A 16,159-nucleotide genomic window follows, 5' to 3' on the forward strand; every position below is an offset into this window, starting at 1 on the left:
ATGCTCGCCGGGAGGATGACGAGGGGAGAACGAATACTCGGGGACCCGTGATAATAGGGGCCACCCCATTCCACCGCTCCATACTCGAGGTCCGGCTGCCAAAATATTTCGACAAGCCAACGGACATGAGGTATAACGGAACGCAGGACCCCCTAGAGCACCTAACGTCCTTCGAGGCCAGGATGAACTTAGAAGGAGTAGGAGACGAGGTAAGATGTCGCGCCTTCCCGGTCACCTTGGCGGGACCTACAATACGGTGGTTCAATAACCTCCCACAGGGCTCGGTGACCCAATTCTCCGACATCAGCCATGCCTTCCTGGCTCAGTTCACAACCAGGATCGCCAAAGCCAAGCACCCGATCAATTTGCTAGAGGTGACTCAGAAAGCCGGGGAACCGACCAGGAAATACTTAGATCGTTTCAACGACGAATGCTTGGAAATTGATGGTTTGACGGACTCGGTGGCGAGCTTGTGTTTGACGAACGGGCTCCTGAATGAGGACTTCAGGAAGCACCTTACCACAAAGCCCGTCTGGACAATGCAGGAGATCCAGTGCGTGGCCAAGGAGTACATCAACGACGAGGAAGTAAGCCAGGTCGTGGCTGCCAATAAACAACAGCCCGTCTACAACCAAACCCGGCACTACGAAGGTAGAGAAAAACCAAGGGAACACGCCAGGGACGGCGGCCCAAGTAAGGTGCCGAAGCCATTCCCCCGAATCAGGAAATTCACCAATTATACCCCCCTCGCGGCACCGATCACGGAAGTTCACCAACAGATAGCAGAGAAGGGGATACTGACGAAACCTCGACCTCTGAAGGGCAGGACGGGGGGAGACAAGAACCTCTACTGTGAATATCACAAGGGATACGGGCACAAAACCCAATACTGCTTCGACCTAAAAGACGCCCTGGAGCAGGCAATCAGGGACGGAAAACTTGCCGACTTCTCCCATCTTATCAGGGAGCCGAGGAGACGCAATCGGGACCGCGAAAACGAAGACGGGTCCCGGGCGACGAGACGACGCTAAGAACCAGAGAGGGACGACCACGGTCTCACGGTGGTGAATGTAGTAACGGCGAGGAACTCCGTCCCAAGGTCGAAATCGGCACAGAAAAAAGATGCCAAGGTCCTCGCGGTCTCCTCCTCGTCTGCTAGAAGTTCCCGGGGACTCCCATCCATCTCTTTCGGCCCGGAAGACCAATGGTTCGACGAGGCGCCGGAAAGTCCCCCCATGGTCATCACGGCCAGGGTCGAAACTGGCCTTGTCAAGCGGATCCTGGTTGATACGGGGGCAGATTCGAACATCATGTTTCGAAATGTTTTTGACGCCCTGGGACTACGAGATGCTGATCTGGCGACCCACCAGCACGGTGTGGTAGGGTTGGGAGACCACTTCATCAAACCAGATGGAATCATCTCCCTCCCGACCTCCGTGGGGCAAGGGCAGAGGCGAAGGACGGTGATGGCCGATTTCGTAATCTTACGAGATTCCACAGCTTACAACATCATCTTGGGGAGAAAAACCATCAACGACCTGGGGGCAGCTATTAGTACGAAGCTGCTCGTGATGAAGTTTGTTGCTGATGACGGATCCGTAGGATCCATCAGAGGAGACTTGGAAACGGTGGTCGCCTGCGACCACGCCAGCCTCTCTCTCAGGAAAAAGTCCAAAGAAGCATCGGGGGTCTTCCTCGCCGACCTGGACGCCAGGATAGAAGACAAGCCCAGACCCGAGCCAGAAGGGGATTTGGAGAAATTTAGGGTCGGTGACGGGGACGAGAAGTTCACGTTCATAAACAGGAACCTTCCCCATGAATTAAAGGAGCCTTTGATGGAGATGATCAGAGCCAATGCCGACCTCTTTGCTTGGACGCCAGCCGACATGCCAGGGATAGATCCCCAGCCCATGTCACACCATCTGGCCGTCAAACCAGAAGCCAAGCCAGTGGCCCAGAGAAAGAGAAAGATGTCACGGGAAAGGGCAGAGGAGGTGGCCAAGCAGGCGGCCAGCCCCCTTGAAGCAGGGTTCATCCGGGAACTGGACTACTCGACCTGGCTGTCGAACGTAGTTTTGGTGAAGAAACACAATGGGAGGTGGAGAATGTGTGTGGACTACTCTAACCTCAATAAGGCATGTCCTAAGGACTGCTACCCCCTGCCCAACATTGACGCACTCGTCGACGCAGCAGCGGGGTACCGGTATCTGAGCTTCATGGACGCCTACTCCGGGTACAACCAGATACCGATGCACCAACCCGACGAGGAGAAAACGGCATTCATAACGCCCGGGGGGACCTATTGCTACAAAGTGATGCCATTTGGTCTGAAAAATGCTGGCGCCACGTACCAGAGATTGATGAACAAGATATTCAGTGAGCTCATAGGCAGGACAGTGGAAGTCTATGTGGACGACATCCTCGCAAAAACCGCATGACCCGAAGATCTCTTGAGCGACTTGGGAAGTGTATTCGCCTCCCTCCGACAACACGGCATGAGGCTCAACCCGCTTAAATGTGCCTTTGCCATGGAAGCTGGAAAGTTCCTGGGATTCATGATCACCCAAAGAGGAGTAGAAGCCAACCCCGAGAAGTTCCAGGCGATTCTCCAGATGAAGAGCCCGGGTTGTATCAAAGATGTCCAACGATTGGCGGGAAGACTGACGGCTTTATCCCGTTTCGTCGGCGCATCGGCAGCAAAAGTCCTACCCTTCTTCAATCTGATGAAAAAGGGAATAGCATTCGAATGGACCCCAACGTGCGAGGAGGCATTCAACCACTTCAAGGAGATCCTAGCAGCACCTCCGGTGCTCGGGAAGCCCAAGGCCGGAGAATCACTCTACCTCTACCTGGCAGTAACAGAAGAAGCGCTTGCAGCAGTGCTTGTAAGAGAAGAATGGAAAGCTCAGCAGCCGATCTACTTCGTGAGCAGGGCCCTACAAGGAGCCGAGCTGAGGTACAGCAAATTGGAAAAACTGGCGTTGACACTCCTAACTTCCTCCCGAAGGTTAAGGCAATACTTCCAGGGCCATCGTATAGTCGTGAGAACGGATCAGGCAATTCGCCAAGTACTCCAAAAACCTGATTTGGCTGGTAGGATGATGACCTGGGCCATCGAGCTCTCCCAATATGACTTGCAGTATGCGCCCCGGCACGCAATCAAGGCCCAGGCAATGGCAGACTTTTTGGTTGAGGTAGCAAGTGATCCCCCCGACGAAACGGGCACACGGTGGAGGCTCCACGTGGACGGAGCCTCCAACCAAACGTCTGGGGGAGCCGGGGTCATCTTAGAAAGCCCAGTAGGAGTCATCTACGAGCAATCGACCAAGTTCGAGTTTCCTATGTCGAACAACCAAGCGGAATATGAAGCTCTCTTAAGCAGACTAATACTAGCACGGAAAGTCAGAGCAACGAAGGTCGAAGTATGCAGTGATTCACAAGTCGTCACCTCGCAAGTAAACGGAAGTTACCAAGCCCAGGACCCCCTCCTGCAAAAATACTTGGAAAAGATTAAAGAAATGATAAGTCAGTTCCAAGAGGTCACGATCCAACACGTCCCCAGAGAAAGGAACACACGGGCGGACCTCCTGTCCAAACTAGCCAGCACGAAACCAGGAGCGGGTAACCGGTCTCTCATTCAAGGCATGGTGAAAGAGCCAACGGTCGCCCTCCACTTGACGGAAGTGAGTCCCTCCTGGCTGGACCCCATCACAAACTTCCTGGAGCTCGGTAAATTACCAGACGACGAGAAGACAGCTAGAACGTTGAGAAGGGAGGCAGCCAGATATGCAATCATACAAGGGCAATTATTCAGAAAGGGGCTCAGCCAACCCCTATTGAAATGCTTGCACCCCGACCAGACGGACTACGTACTTAGAGAAGTCCACGAGGGATGCTGCGGCCACCACATCGGGGGCAAGGCCCTAGTGAGGAAGCTCATCCGAGCTGGATATTACTGGCCATCAATGATGAAAGACTCAAGAGAATTCGTTAAAAAATGCGTAAAGTGTCAACAAAACGCGAACTTCCACAAGGCGCCGGCCTCCGAGTTAAGCCTTTTGACGACCACAAGACCCTTCGCTCAATGGGGAGTCGACCTTTTAGGACCTTTCCCGGTTGGCCCGGGACAAGTCAAATATCTCATAGTGGCCATCGATTACTACACCAAGTGGATAGAGGCCGAGCCACTGGCCAGCGCATCTTCCTCCAATTGCAGGAAGTTCATGTGGAGACAGGTGATAACCCGGTTCGGCATCTCGGAGGTCGTCATCTCGGATAATGGAACACAATTCACTGACAAGAAGTTCACGGAGTTCCTCACCGGCCTAGGGGTAAAGCAAAAGTTTTCCTCAGTTGAACACCCCCAGACAAACGGGCAAGTGGAATCCGCAAACAAGGTCATCTTGCTTGGCCTTAAGAAATGCCTAGACAACAAGAAAGGCGCTTGGGCTGACGAGCTCGCTTCGGTCCTATGGTCCTACCGAACAACCGAGCAAAGCGCTACGGGAGAAACCCCTTTTTGCTTAACATACGAGGTCGACGCCGTGATACCCGTCGAAATCGGCGAACCGAGCCCGCGGCTACTGCTCGCAGGTGTGGACGAAGCAGTAGAAAAGGACCTGGTGGAGGAGACGAGGGAGATGGCCCATTTGTCAGAAACAGCATTGAAACAAAGAATAGCCTTGCGCTACAACGCTAAAGTCCTCAGGAGGGATTTTGGGGAAAGAGACCTCGTTCTGCGACGCAACGATGTCGGTCTACCGACCCCTGGAGAAGGAAAGCTGGCGGCAAATTGGGAAGGTCCCTATAGAATTAGGGAAGTACTTGGAAAGGATGCCTACAAGCTCGAGAGACTCGACGGCACAGAGATCCCTAGAACATGGAATGCAGGTAACTTGAGAAAGTTCTACTCCTGACTCGGACAAGCCGACCAGGAGGCCTAACGGACTCACGAATGATCTCTCTGTTCACATGATTAAATTTTAGTCCATTTTTAGCTATTTACTCTTATCGAATACTTGCCATATTAACAAGCTTGCATAGCTGACGATTAATTCTCACTTGTGAAAATATTCTCCTACTTATCTTTTGCTTCCCAATACGCGCTTCACACGATTACGTCCTAAAATGGCAACCCGGGACTGATCACCCCGGGAGCCAGACGGACCATAGCAATAATTAACACAGCGACAACGCGACCAAATCGGTCCAAATCGTTACCAAAGCAAAAACGACAAAACGGGCACAAGCAAGGAGCCCACCCCGAAAGCCAGACGGACCATAGCAATAATTAACACAGCGACAACGTGACCAAAATCGGTCTAAATCGTTACCAAAGCAAAAACGACAAAACGGGCACAAGCAATGAGCCCACCCCAAAAAGACGGTAACAAAAATAATACGACGAGTAAGGCGAAAGATAGTAACGGCCACTCGGCCAAACGACCGACTAAACATAACTATTACGAAGTGTCAAATTACAGAACACGCAACAAATGTTCAACAAATCTACATCAAAATGTTCAAGTTAAAAGAAATCACTTCCTAGGCATGTCGACAATCTTACCGTCTTGGATCATTTTGAAGACCCCAATAGCCGATATGTCGAAGTTGGGAGCCACGATCTTCACTTGGGCTTTCAAAGCATCTTCAGTCATAGAAATCACGCTCTTCCCTTGCTCTTTGGTCGCTTTTAGCTTCTTCCGGAGCTCCTCGACCTCGACTTTAGCGGCTTTAGCCGACGACACGGCCTGGTCACGCTCTTTCTCCAAGATCGCTACCTGACCCTGAGCGGCGTTTAGCTGGCTCTCCAAGGTCATCTCCCGCTCAGCTAAACGGGCCACCGTCTCGTCGAAGGCCTTCAATTTTTCCTCGGCGGATGTCGCCCTTTCCTTGGATGCCTTGAGTCTCTCCCCCATCTCAGACAACTGGCTCTGGAATAGCTCAACCTGCATCTTGAAGTCGTTGTTCACCTTGGCAGAGGACTCGAGCTTCCTCCGGAGGGCCTGCATTCCCGACAGCTCGAACTCAGCCTTTCGAGCTATCACGGCCCCCCGGAGCAAAGTCCGATACATCCATCTCGCCTGCCCGGCCAGGTCGGTTCCATGGAAATGCTCCTCTATCCCAAGGATCAGCTGCGAGTCGATAAAGGTTGTGGCATCGAAATTCCTCTCCATGATGGTGAGAGCCCCCTCCGGGCTCGAAGACGCCCTCCGCCTCTTAGGGGTGTGGATGAGTTCCACATCGTCATCTTCCTGAGGGGCAGAGGGCGAGTGCCCGCCAACGATGACCTCGGGAGGGGGAGAAGCCTGCGCCCCCTCTGGGTTCTTACCCGACATATCAGTATCCTGGGGAGGGGGCTCAGTCTGGTCCTCCTTCTCCCTAGAAGGTCCAATCGAGTTCCCGGCATCCTTCTCCTCAGCTTTCTCGTCATCGCTTTCTTTGAAGAAGGTCTTCATCAGGTTCTCAAGACTCGTCACTGTAGCAGACATCTCCACAGCAGCAAACAAACAAACACATCAGTCGTTAGATCGCGAAAGCAAACAATAATAAACAACACAAAAAATACAAAACAAGACGACTCACGGATATAGCTCCTGGCGGCCTCCCGTTCACCCATAAGGAGATGAGGATTCACGGGGTTTTTTTCAAAAAGAGCAAATAGCACATCGGCTATTTGCTTATCTACCGAGGACATCCTCTTATACGTTACCTTAATAAAAGGATTCGACCCCGCCCCAAAGCTCCAGTAAGTGGGGATGAGGCGTTCCCCCTCCAAGGACAACCAAAAGGGGTGGCGACCTTTAACGGGACGGACTTTGAAGAACTTATCTTTAAACCCATGGTAGGAGTCCTCGAACAGACCAAATATTCTCCTACCCTGGGCAGACCGGAAAGAGAGGAACCCTTTCCTCGCTTTCCCTTGTTTTGAAGGGTTGGTAAGGTTGAAGAAGAAAAGAAAGACATCCACCGACACCGGCAGCTCGAGATACTCGCAAACCATCTCAAAACAGCGGATAGAAGCCCAGCTGTTCGGATGGAGCTGTGACGGTGACACGGATATCCGATTCAAGAGCGACATCTGGAATTCGAAAAACGGAAGGCAAACCCCGACCTGGGTGAACATGGATTTGTAAAACCAAATCCAGTCGGCAATCCGGGGAGAGTGAAGATTGATCTCGTACAGCCGCTCATGGGGGGCAGGCACGGAGGTCTCATAATTGGCCTCTTCGTCTGTTCCCCCGCACAAGTACCCAGCTTGCCGGAACTCCGTCAACTTCGCCAGATCCATCTGGTTTGGCGAATCCTTTACATCCGAGGTTACCCAAGCGTACGGATCATAGCTCGCCGCGAAAGGGGAAGCCCGGGAGACGACATAAGGCATACCTACAGCGGGGTACCATTCCGTTAGTCTACGAGGTCGGGAGTCCGGGGAAAACCCAAGAAACTACACCCTTTCTACTCAATCATGACCAAATACGGCTAAGAGCTATACCAATCGCACAAATCACCTAGAAACCTACCCAAGAATGGTACCCCTCCCCCAACACATCTACCTAGCATCAAATGGCCACACAACAACAAAAATGGCAACACAAATACATACAACAAGCATGCAAGAACGAAACAGAAAAGAGAAGGATTCTTGAATTACCTGAATTGATTGTAGGAACTGGAAAGTGAAGGAAGAGGCACAGAGACGCTCGAACAAGAATTTTTGGATATCAGGGAGAGAAGAAAATAGGAATAGCGAAAGTGGGAGCAAAGGAAATAAGAAACTGTTTAAAAACCGCTGCGTAAAGCGCGAAAAGGCCAGGGATAAAATGGTCTTTGTGCGCGGGATTTTTCGTAACCCATTATGAGCATTTAATGCTCAGCGCGAAGAACGAAGCGACAAAACGGTCGCCTTAGCAACCAAGAGACACGCGCGCAGGGGGCACGTCCCTCCCACGGTCAGCCGACCCGACGACAACACACGAACGAAGAAATCACGCGCCACCAATGTCCCTCACAACCATCACTGGCGCGTCGGGGGCACTGTTACGGCCTGACCCAGAACCTCCACGGGCCGGGCCGACCCGAACACCACCCGATCCGGACAGACGCCCCGCAAACCGACCCGGACACGCGTCCAGGACAGCTCATGTGCTGCTGGGGGACAACGTCTCTGGGAACATGGGCCTATTCTGGACGGGCCCACCTCTGACAGGTATATAAGGGGAAGACTTGCTCTTTCCCCAAGGTACGTCACATATCACACTACCCTTTCCGCCTGCACATTTACTGACAAGAGCGTCGGAGTGTCTTTGCAGGTGGCACCCCCCTCTCCATGAAGAACACGGGATATCGGGACCTCGTACCCATCGACCGGCAGTCCACGACCTGACGAGCCCCTACCATCATTCCGGATCGCAATCTGAACCGTTCAGTAACCGACCCACCGAACATTATTCAATAATAATTTTTGTGTCATTTACAACTAAATTAAATGATGTATTAGAATTAAAAATTGATTTCATGAACACATGAATTACCGATTTATAAATTTTGTTCGAATAGAGCATAAGTGAAAAAAATCTACAAAAGAAATAATAAAATCAAGTAACACAAGTGCAAAAATTCAAAGACAAATAAAACAGTGGGGTCGACGTATAAAATGAAAAAGATAATGACGATAATAATGATAACACGATAATAATATGATGATGATAATGATAATGGAAAAAGAGAAAGAAGAAGAGGAAGAAGAGGAAAAAGAGAAAAAATAATGAAAAAAAAACGTATACATATTATGACTTGATTGAAATTGATTAGGTGAAACATTTGGTGTTTTAGAATTTTTGTTGTACGAAAATAAAAAATAGAAAAACATAAGTAATTAACAATATTTTTGAATAATGTAAATTAATAGGGTTAAAAAAATAAATTTATCTTAAATTTAATTAGTATCATTAAATTAAGATGTAATATATTTTTATTTGATTGGTAGTTGTTCGTGTTGTTTAAGATGGTCCGTTGTTTACCTAACACTCTCTGTAAAAAAAATTATTTAAAAAATAGATGAGGAATGTTAATATACACCTATAATACGTCTATATCTTCACACTTACCCATTAAATTTCTCCAATCCTAACCGAACACGTCTCTAACTTACCCCTTTCTCTTCCCCGTCATAAACTCATAATGCTGCCTCATAAGTTGAAGTATAACAGATCCTCCCAAACCAACATTATAAATGTAGACGAGTAATCCAGACACACAAAATCTAACCCCTTCTATCTCTCTCGGTTATGGGTTCTTTAACTACCAACATGGGAGAAGAAAGCCAACCATCTCTAACCTCCAAGATCTCAACGGTGGTGCCAGCCACGCCACGTGGCAACGAGCGCGGCACGTACAACCTTGGCTACATGGACCTCCTCATGAAGCTTCACTACGTAAGAACCGTTCATTTCTTTAGCCCTCAAGCAGCACAAGGGCTCTCAATCTTTGACTTGAAGAAACCTATGTTTCCCCTGTTGGATCCGTATTCACACATCTCGGGCCGGATCCGGAGGTCCGAATCGTCCGGGCGACCGTTCATCAAGTGCAACGATGCTGGTGTCCGCATAGTTGAGTCTCATTGTGATAAGACACTTGAGGAATGGTTCAACCAAAAAGGGTACTCCATTCATGAACTTGTCCATGATCACGTGCTTGGTCCTCACCTTGCTTTCTCACCCTTGCTCTTCCTCAAGGTATGTGTAAATTCTTTCTACTTTTAATCTCCTAACTACCTAGGTATCTTATTATATCAAATCTTTTTATTTATAAAAACTTATATTAGATATATAGTTTTAATGCACTATAAATATAAAATAATTTTATACATACATATATCTAATTATATAATATTACGTAAATAAAAATAATTATTTAAAAGAATAAATATAATTTAATTATTGTGTAAATTTTTTTATTATACTCTCAATACATTGTAATTATATATAATTGATCATGGAATTTAGTGGTTAGACTACTCTTATGTCGTAGTTATGTTATGGCTTTTTTTTTCTTTCATATATTAATTATCATATGAATACTCAATTTATATTTAATTTGAATTTTTTGCTGGAAGATAGTTTTAATAATTAAGGTAATCTAAAATTTTGGATTTTTTTTTCTTTTCCCGAATACATATCTGAATCAATTATGTTATTTATATAATATAATAAAGTTGTTTTTTTTTACTTAAATTTTAGAAAGATCTAAAAAATTATATATATGTCCACCTATTTATTAATAATCCAATTAGGTGAGTCCGACATATATGTTTATATGTTGCTCGTTCATTGCTTTCATTATTCACGGAGCTGAAAGTCTGTGAACCTTTGTGTGCACCTATTTTTGTATTGTTTCACGGGTCTACTACTTTCCTATGCTACAGATAGTATTTCTACGTGTTTTTTTCCCTAGAAATTCTTAGTTTTCATGATATATCACTTTTGTTATTTAAATGTGTGGCCTTTATATTATGGTATGACTGTACAATTTTTTTTTTTTAATTTTAATGGGACTTTTAATAATATAAATACGTATGTGTCACGTGTATGTTAACCAAGAACCATTACTTTCTAGCTTTAGAAAGTAGTTAGGAAAAGAATACTTCTAAAGACTATTAAGAAGGGTACGATCAATTAATAAAGGAATCATTAAAAGCATAACATCTAGCTAGCTAGAGTAATCTCTAAAGATAAAAAATTATTATTGTCTCTGTAAAAATTATTGATGGTCCTTCTCTTTAAATATGAATTGAACAGAACTATTTTGCTAACTTTGACATAAATGATATTTTTCGTTAATTGACTCTTCTCATCAATGATTCTTAAGAGTAATTTTTAACAATTTTTTAAACTTTCATAATTTTATTAAGAAATTAATTAACTTATCAAATATTATTATATTACAGTCCTTATCATTTATGGATATGTCAAGATAGTATTTGTAAGAATTCGAAGAATTATATTTCCATGTGGACATAGCTTTTAGGGGTTCAGTTATGTATTCACTCAAAACATTCTTTAAAAATTAATTCCCACAATTTAAATTTATTTTAAGTTTTCCAAATGGACTAATATTTAATTTGAATCAAGCAATATTAATTTTAAATTTTTTTAAAACAAATTATGCATTTTATTAAGCAAAAACATATATACAATTTATAGTGTTTTTTTTTTAAAGCAGGAGATCAGATATGGTGATTATTGGACACTGAAATAGTCTGTTTGCATTTTCGTTCTATATTTAATTTTAAGAATTCAGTTAAACAACTATTTTTTTTTCGGTTATATGGTATTGTAAAAAAGTTCTATACATTACGTAAGAAAAATTGTTAAAGTTAGTAATTTTTAATATTTTTAGTCATTATTTAATTAATATAAATATTAGATTATCTTTAATAAATAAATTATTAATTTATGTATATAAATTTTAAAAAATATAAACATAAAATTATTAATTAATTTATATAAATTTTAATAAATATAAATTATTATTCACCAAATACGTCAACCATGTAACATTCTCTTGCCTAGGTATATATTTCTCTATATATCTCCCCATAGTTTCAGTATGTATATTAGTTTATGTAAAAAAATTTATAGAAGCCATAATATCTAACCGAAAAAGAGGAACCAGCCACAAGCAAAGAGAGCAAGTAGATGCAGCATTCTATGACAAAGAAACACGTACCCATGTATATTAGGCTAAACCAATAAAATCATATTATAATCTTCTCTTGCCAACTAACTCTCGTCTAAATATTTATTCTCTTCTTCTGATAATAAGCCACGTGTACTTTATATTGCATGCAATTTGTATAACCAAATTAAACATCAATATTCAATGCTCTCTCCCATAACAAATAAGTAGTGTTGAACTGTTGATTTTGAAATTTGATTTTATCCAAATTATAAGTAGTATATCTTTAGAAAAGTTAAGTTAATTAAATCAATCAGATACTAGGGTGAAAAAAAAAAGTTAAGTTAACGGACGTTATTTGTTACAATGGCAAGAGTGGCAACGAACTCTATTAGATGAAAAAGGGATAGTAATTGTAAAGAGATAATATATATTCTTTTAAAATGATAAAAATAATATTATATATTGGTAAATGATACATGAACAACAACATTTATCATTTTCAGTCAATATTTGTTTAATTTTAAATCCTAAAAATTAAATTCTAAATCTTAAACTTAAATCATAAATTCTAATAGGGTAAAACTAAGATATTATTAGTTTGAAGTATTAGCTAATATTAATAAAAAGTAGTAATTCTTTAACATTTTTTGAGAATATAAAAAAAATTTAGAATTTAAAATTTATAATTTAGTATTAAGAGTTTATGATTTTAAGATCTAAAATTTAAGATAAACAAGACTATTTTAAAAAAATTGACTGATGTTATTGGATAAAAAATATTTTTTTCAGAACATTACTCAACATCAATTAATCTTTTTAAAATTATTTTATTTATCTTAGATCTTAAATTATAAATCTTTTTTACTTTAAATCCTAAATTATAACCCTAAATTTTAAAATTGGTTAACTATAAGTTTGTTCTTCATACTTTCTCGTTTTAATATTAAGAAAAAAATAATTTGACAATAAACTTAATAATAATAATAAAGAGCAATGTTATTCATTTATTGCCGGTTGATGCAACCACCAACCACCAACATTAGTAGTTTAGTACATCACTTCTCAAAACTGTTGTAATTATTTTTTTTTTTTTTTTTACTGTGTAACAGTTTTTGTAACTAATCAGCTGCTTCAACTTTTGTGTTTTATGCAGTTCACTTGGTTCAAATGTGGAGGGCTGTGTGTGGGACTAAGTTGGTCTCATGTCCTTGGAGACGCTTTCTCGGCTTTCAATTTCATCACCAAGTGGAGTCACGCGCTCGCCGGTCACGTGCCACCAAAATCCCTTCACGTAAACCCTAATAATGAAGAGTTACAATCTCTTCCTATTAATTCCATTCAAGATTCACAGATTCCCATCGTGAAAAGGGCCACAATTCTTGACGAAGAACACTGGATCGCCGCAACTGACACCAAAATCGTTACTCACACTTTCTATGTCAGTTACAACCAACTTCAAGATTCAGTCACAAGTAGCCAAGAATCTAACAACACCTGTTGTTTCGAAATCGTTTCGGCATTATTATGGAAGTGTTTGGCTCAGATCAGGAGCTATTCAGAGCCAAAAGATGTTGTAATTTGCGAATATCATAGGGAAAACTACGAGTTCCCTACAAATATTGGCTTGGAATTTAGTACAGTTGAAGCTAGTAGCAAAGTTTCTGTTTCGGAATCTGATGTTTTGGAATTGGCAAGGCTCATGGGCAGTGAGAAAAAGAAGGTTGAGAAGCATGTCATGGAGAAATTGGTGGAAGAAAGTGAAGGGAAAGAGGATTTTATAGTGTATGGAACGAGGTTGACTTTTGTGAACTTGGAAGAAGAAGGTAACGTTATTTATGGGGTGAAGCTTAATGGAGAGAAACCAATGGTTGCCAATTGTGCCCTTCATGGGGTGGGTGATGAAGGGGTAGTTTTGGTACTTCCAGCACCTCAGGATAAGGAAGATGGTGGCAAAATTGGAAGGTTGGTCACAGTTTCTCTGCCAGAAAAAGAAGTTGAACAACTTAAAGATAAATTGGGAAGTGAATGGGGTATAGCATCACATCCTTGATGAGATCGATCCACAATCAAATATGTCTTTTGTTATACATTGCCGGGTTCGTTATTTTAATTTTTCTTATATGTTTTTTTGAATTAATGTATTTTGGTGTAATTTATTTATATTTAAATATATTGGTTTAGTAATACTGTACAAAGAAGTTAGAAAGACTTATCAGAATAAAATATAATAAAAGTAATAATAAAATCTATCAAGAAAGCAACTATCACTTATATTTATATCAATCGTGTATTAACTGTATATTAAAATTAATAACTAAAATCAGTTATCAATATAAAATATACATTAAAATATAAAATATATATTAAAAATAAATTTTATATTTATATATATATATACTTGATAACTAATTTTTGATATACACATATTATTTTTGTATTTATATAACTATGGTATGTTTTATATTATTATTTATATATGATAATAAATTTTTTTCTTAAGATAATTCATCCGTTAAAAAGTAATTTTATTATTTTCTTCTGTATTGTATAAAAAAAATTACACTTGTATAATAAAACTGTTCTGTTCGTGTGTAATCGAGGTATGATGACTCCTTCCAACGACTGTTTAGTCTTGGTGGAGAGCTATAATTCGTCCTGAGAAAGGGTCGAAACACTTCGACAATGCGCAACACAGCGGCGGGAGCACCTGCAAAAAGTACTCTGACGCTCAAGTTAGGAGAGTATATTAAAGGGAGAATTTAAAAGATAAATAAAACGTGGTGTGTGACCTGGCTTCTTCTGGGATATCTGGTTTGTTTATATAGACGAGTGAAGTGCTAGCTTGTCTTTGTTTGTTCCGATCTTTTCTGATTGGGTGGTGAGTACCGTTTGTTATTGATAACGGTTTAGAGATTATGTTTGATTCGTTTTGAAGCTGTACTCAAGTTGTGGTTGAATTGCACTATTATCTCCGTTTCATATGGTCGGTTTTGATATTGATTTTGTTTCCGAGTTTGTAGGGTAGACGTCATAGCCCCCAAACTTGTATGGCTTTGTTCAAAAGCAACATGTAAGCTTTTAAATGGTCGGCCTTTGTTTGTGTTTTTTCCGCACGTATGGTGTTGATTAGTTTCGTGATGTATCGGGCCTCCTTACGATCTTGGGCTTTCCATGTGATGCGTTTTTAGTATTGAGAATGAAAAGAAAAAATGGATATGGGAGAGACTGAAAGTTAAGGGACTTTTTACCTCGTGAAATGTGTTATGATTAATGTGCTTCTTCACCGTTTGGGTTTTCAATGCTTTGAGCGGTTATTACTTGCGATACCCACTAAGTTAGTAGGCTTGTAATAATAGTTGTTGCTACTTTGAAATTGACATTCTGCTTTTTCAATTTCATCTTTCCAGTTGACCCCAGCATGACTTCTAAAGGTTAGTTTCCTTCTCTAGAGATTTTTGTTTCTGTTTTTTGTAATGGCGTGAGAGAAAGAGAAAGAGAAGGAAAAGCAGAAGGTGGTTGAAGTGAAAAAAGATAACCCGTACCCTTGGGTACATAATGATGTGAGGACTCGTTCCTCATCGTATGTGGACGTCGAGTCACTTGTGAACTCAAGGGTTTGAAGCTTGTGAAAAATGGTTCGGGTGCGGTGGTTGAGCTTCTTCACTGTTCTGGTGGGGATAGGGTTTGTGAGAGGAGGGGGATTGACAGTATTTTTATATGTATACCCTTTGTCTCACTGAACTCCGTGTGAGATTCCCTTTTTCTGAATTTGAGTGTGATGTTTTGACTCAACTCAACTGCGTGCCCTCGCAGTTGCATCCAAACTCTTGGGCATTTCTTCATGCTTTTCAGTGTTTGATGGAGTTTCTTTCTTTTCCCTATTCTCTGTCTATTTTTTCTCATTGTTTCAATCAAAAGGGGTTCGGAAAGGGTTGTGGGTATGTTTGAGTAGCTTTCCCGGGCATTCCCCTTTCCTTTTATATAAATCTTCTTTCAAAACCTTTAAATCTATGTTTGTTAAAGTGCGGTCAGTAGAGACCAAGTATCCCTTCTATCTAGACGACGAGCTTATAAAAAGGTTTCTGCTTTATTGGTGCTCTGAGCCGATCCAAATTCTCGAGGCTACAGAGCAGAACGAGGAAGAAGACTGTTTCTTAGACTTTTTTATAGAGAGTTTTTCTGATGGGGAGTGTTTCTCTATTCCCGAAGTTCTTCATTTTCATGATTCTGGTGACAGTGAGGGTTTGAAAGCTTACATAGGTAATGCTGGTTGTTATTTTTGCTATCAAGTTTTCATTTTCTTGATTTTTTGCTTTCTGTCTGTAGGTGGGAGAGTTCCTCTTCTTAATCCTTCGCGATTTTAGTCATTTCTCAAAAAGAAAAAGGAGAAAGGTACATGTGGCTCTGGGACCGTGAAGGAGGGTGGGGGGAGGGGGTGCCGCTTAATCTGTTGCCCAACCGGCGTCATCTTTTAAGA

General features: G+C 42.2%; 3 protein-coding genes across 3 annotated transcripts; all 3 read left to right on the top strand.

Annotated features, from left to right (window-relative positions):
- Nucleotides 1–125: 125 nt before the first annotated feature.
- On the top strand, nt 126–1,031 carry LOC148550909 (uncharacterized). The gene has a single exon (XM_088494664.1). It carries the CDS (start codon nt 126–128, stop codon nt 1,029–1,031), a length of 906 nt encoding a protein of 301 aa, XP_088350790.1.
- A 204-nt stretch (nt 1,032–1,235) lies between these two features.
- Nucleotides 1,236–2,380, top strand: LOC148550910 (uncharacterized). The gene is made up of 2 exons (XM_088494665.1): nt 1,236–2,139; nt 2,244–2,380. The coding sequence occupies exons 1-2, from the start codon at nt 1,236–1,238 to the stop codon at nt 2,378–2,380; spliced, it is 1,041 nt and encodes a 346-aa protein (XP_088350791.1).
- Nucleotides 2,381–9,102: 6,722 nt separating this feature from the next.
- LOC107609706 (protein ECERIFERUM 2) lies at nt 9,103–13,877 on the top strand. The gene is made up of 2 exons (XM_021107643.2): nt 9,103–9,737; nt 12,836–13,877. The coding sequence occupies exons 1-2, from the start codon at nt 9,291–9,293 to the stop codon at nt 13,730–13,732; spliced, it is 1,344 nt and encodes a 447-aa protein (XP_020963302.2). The 5' UTR covers nt 9,103–9,290; the 3' UTR covers nt 13,733–13,877.
- Nucleotides 13,878–16,159: the final 2,282 nt, after the last annotated feature.

This window comes from Arachis ipaensis, chromosome B7 (assembly GCF_059453495.1).
Source record: "Arachis ipaensis isolate K30076 ecotype BB chromosome B7, ASM5945349v1, whole genome shotgun sequence".
Taxonomy (NCBI): domain Eukaryota; kingdom Viridiplantae; phylum Streptophyta; class Magnoliopsida; order Fabales; family Fabaceae; genus Arachis; species Arachis ipaensis.

Bases quoted from the DNA above. Each gene is read 5' to 3' on its own strand.
- LOC148550909 (XM_088494664.1), top strand. From the start codon at position 126: ATGAGGTATAACGGAACGCAGGACCCCCTAGAGCACCTAACGTCCTTC.
- LOC148550910 (XM_088494665.1), top strand. From the start codon at position 1,236: ATGGTCATCACGGCCAGGGTCGAAACTGGCCTTGTCAAGCGGATCCTG. The intron at 2,140-2,243 runs GTCCTAAGGACT...GGGTACAACCAG, and splicing joins CTCTAACCTCAATAAGGCAT to ATACCGATGCACCAACCCGA.
- LOC107609706 (XM_021107643.2), top strand. From the start codon at position 9,291: ATGGGTTCTTTAACTACCAACATGGGAGAAGAAAGCCAACCATCTCTA. The intron at 9,738-12,835 runs GTATGTGTAAAT...TGTTTTATGCAG, and splicing joins CACCCTTGCTCTTCCTCAAG to TTCACTTGGTTCAAATGTGG.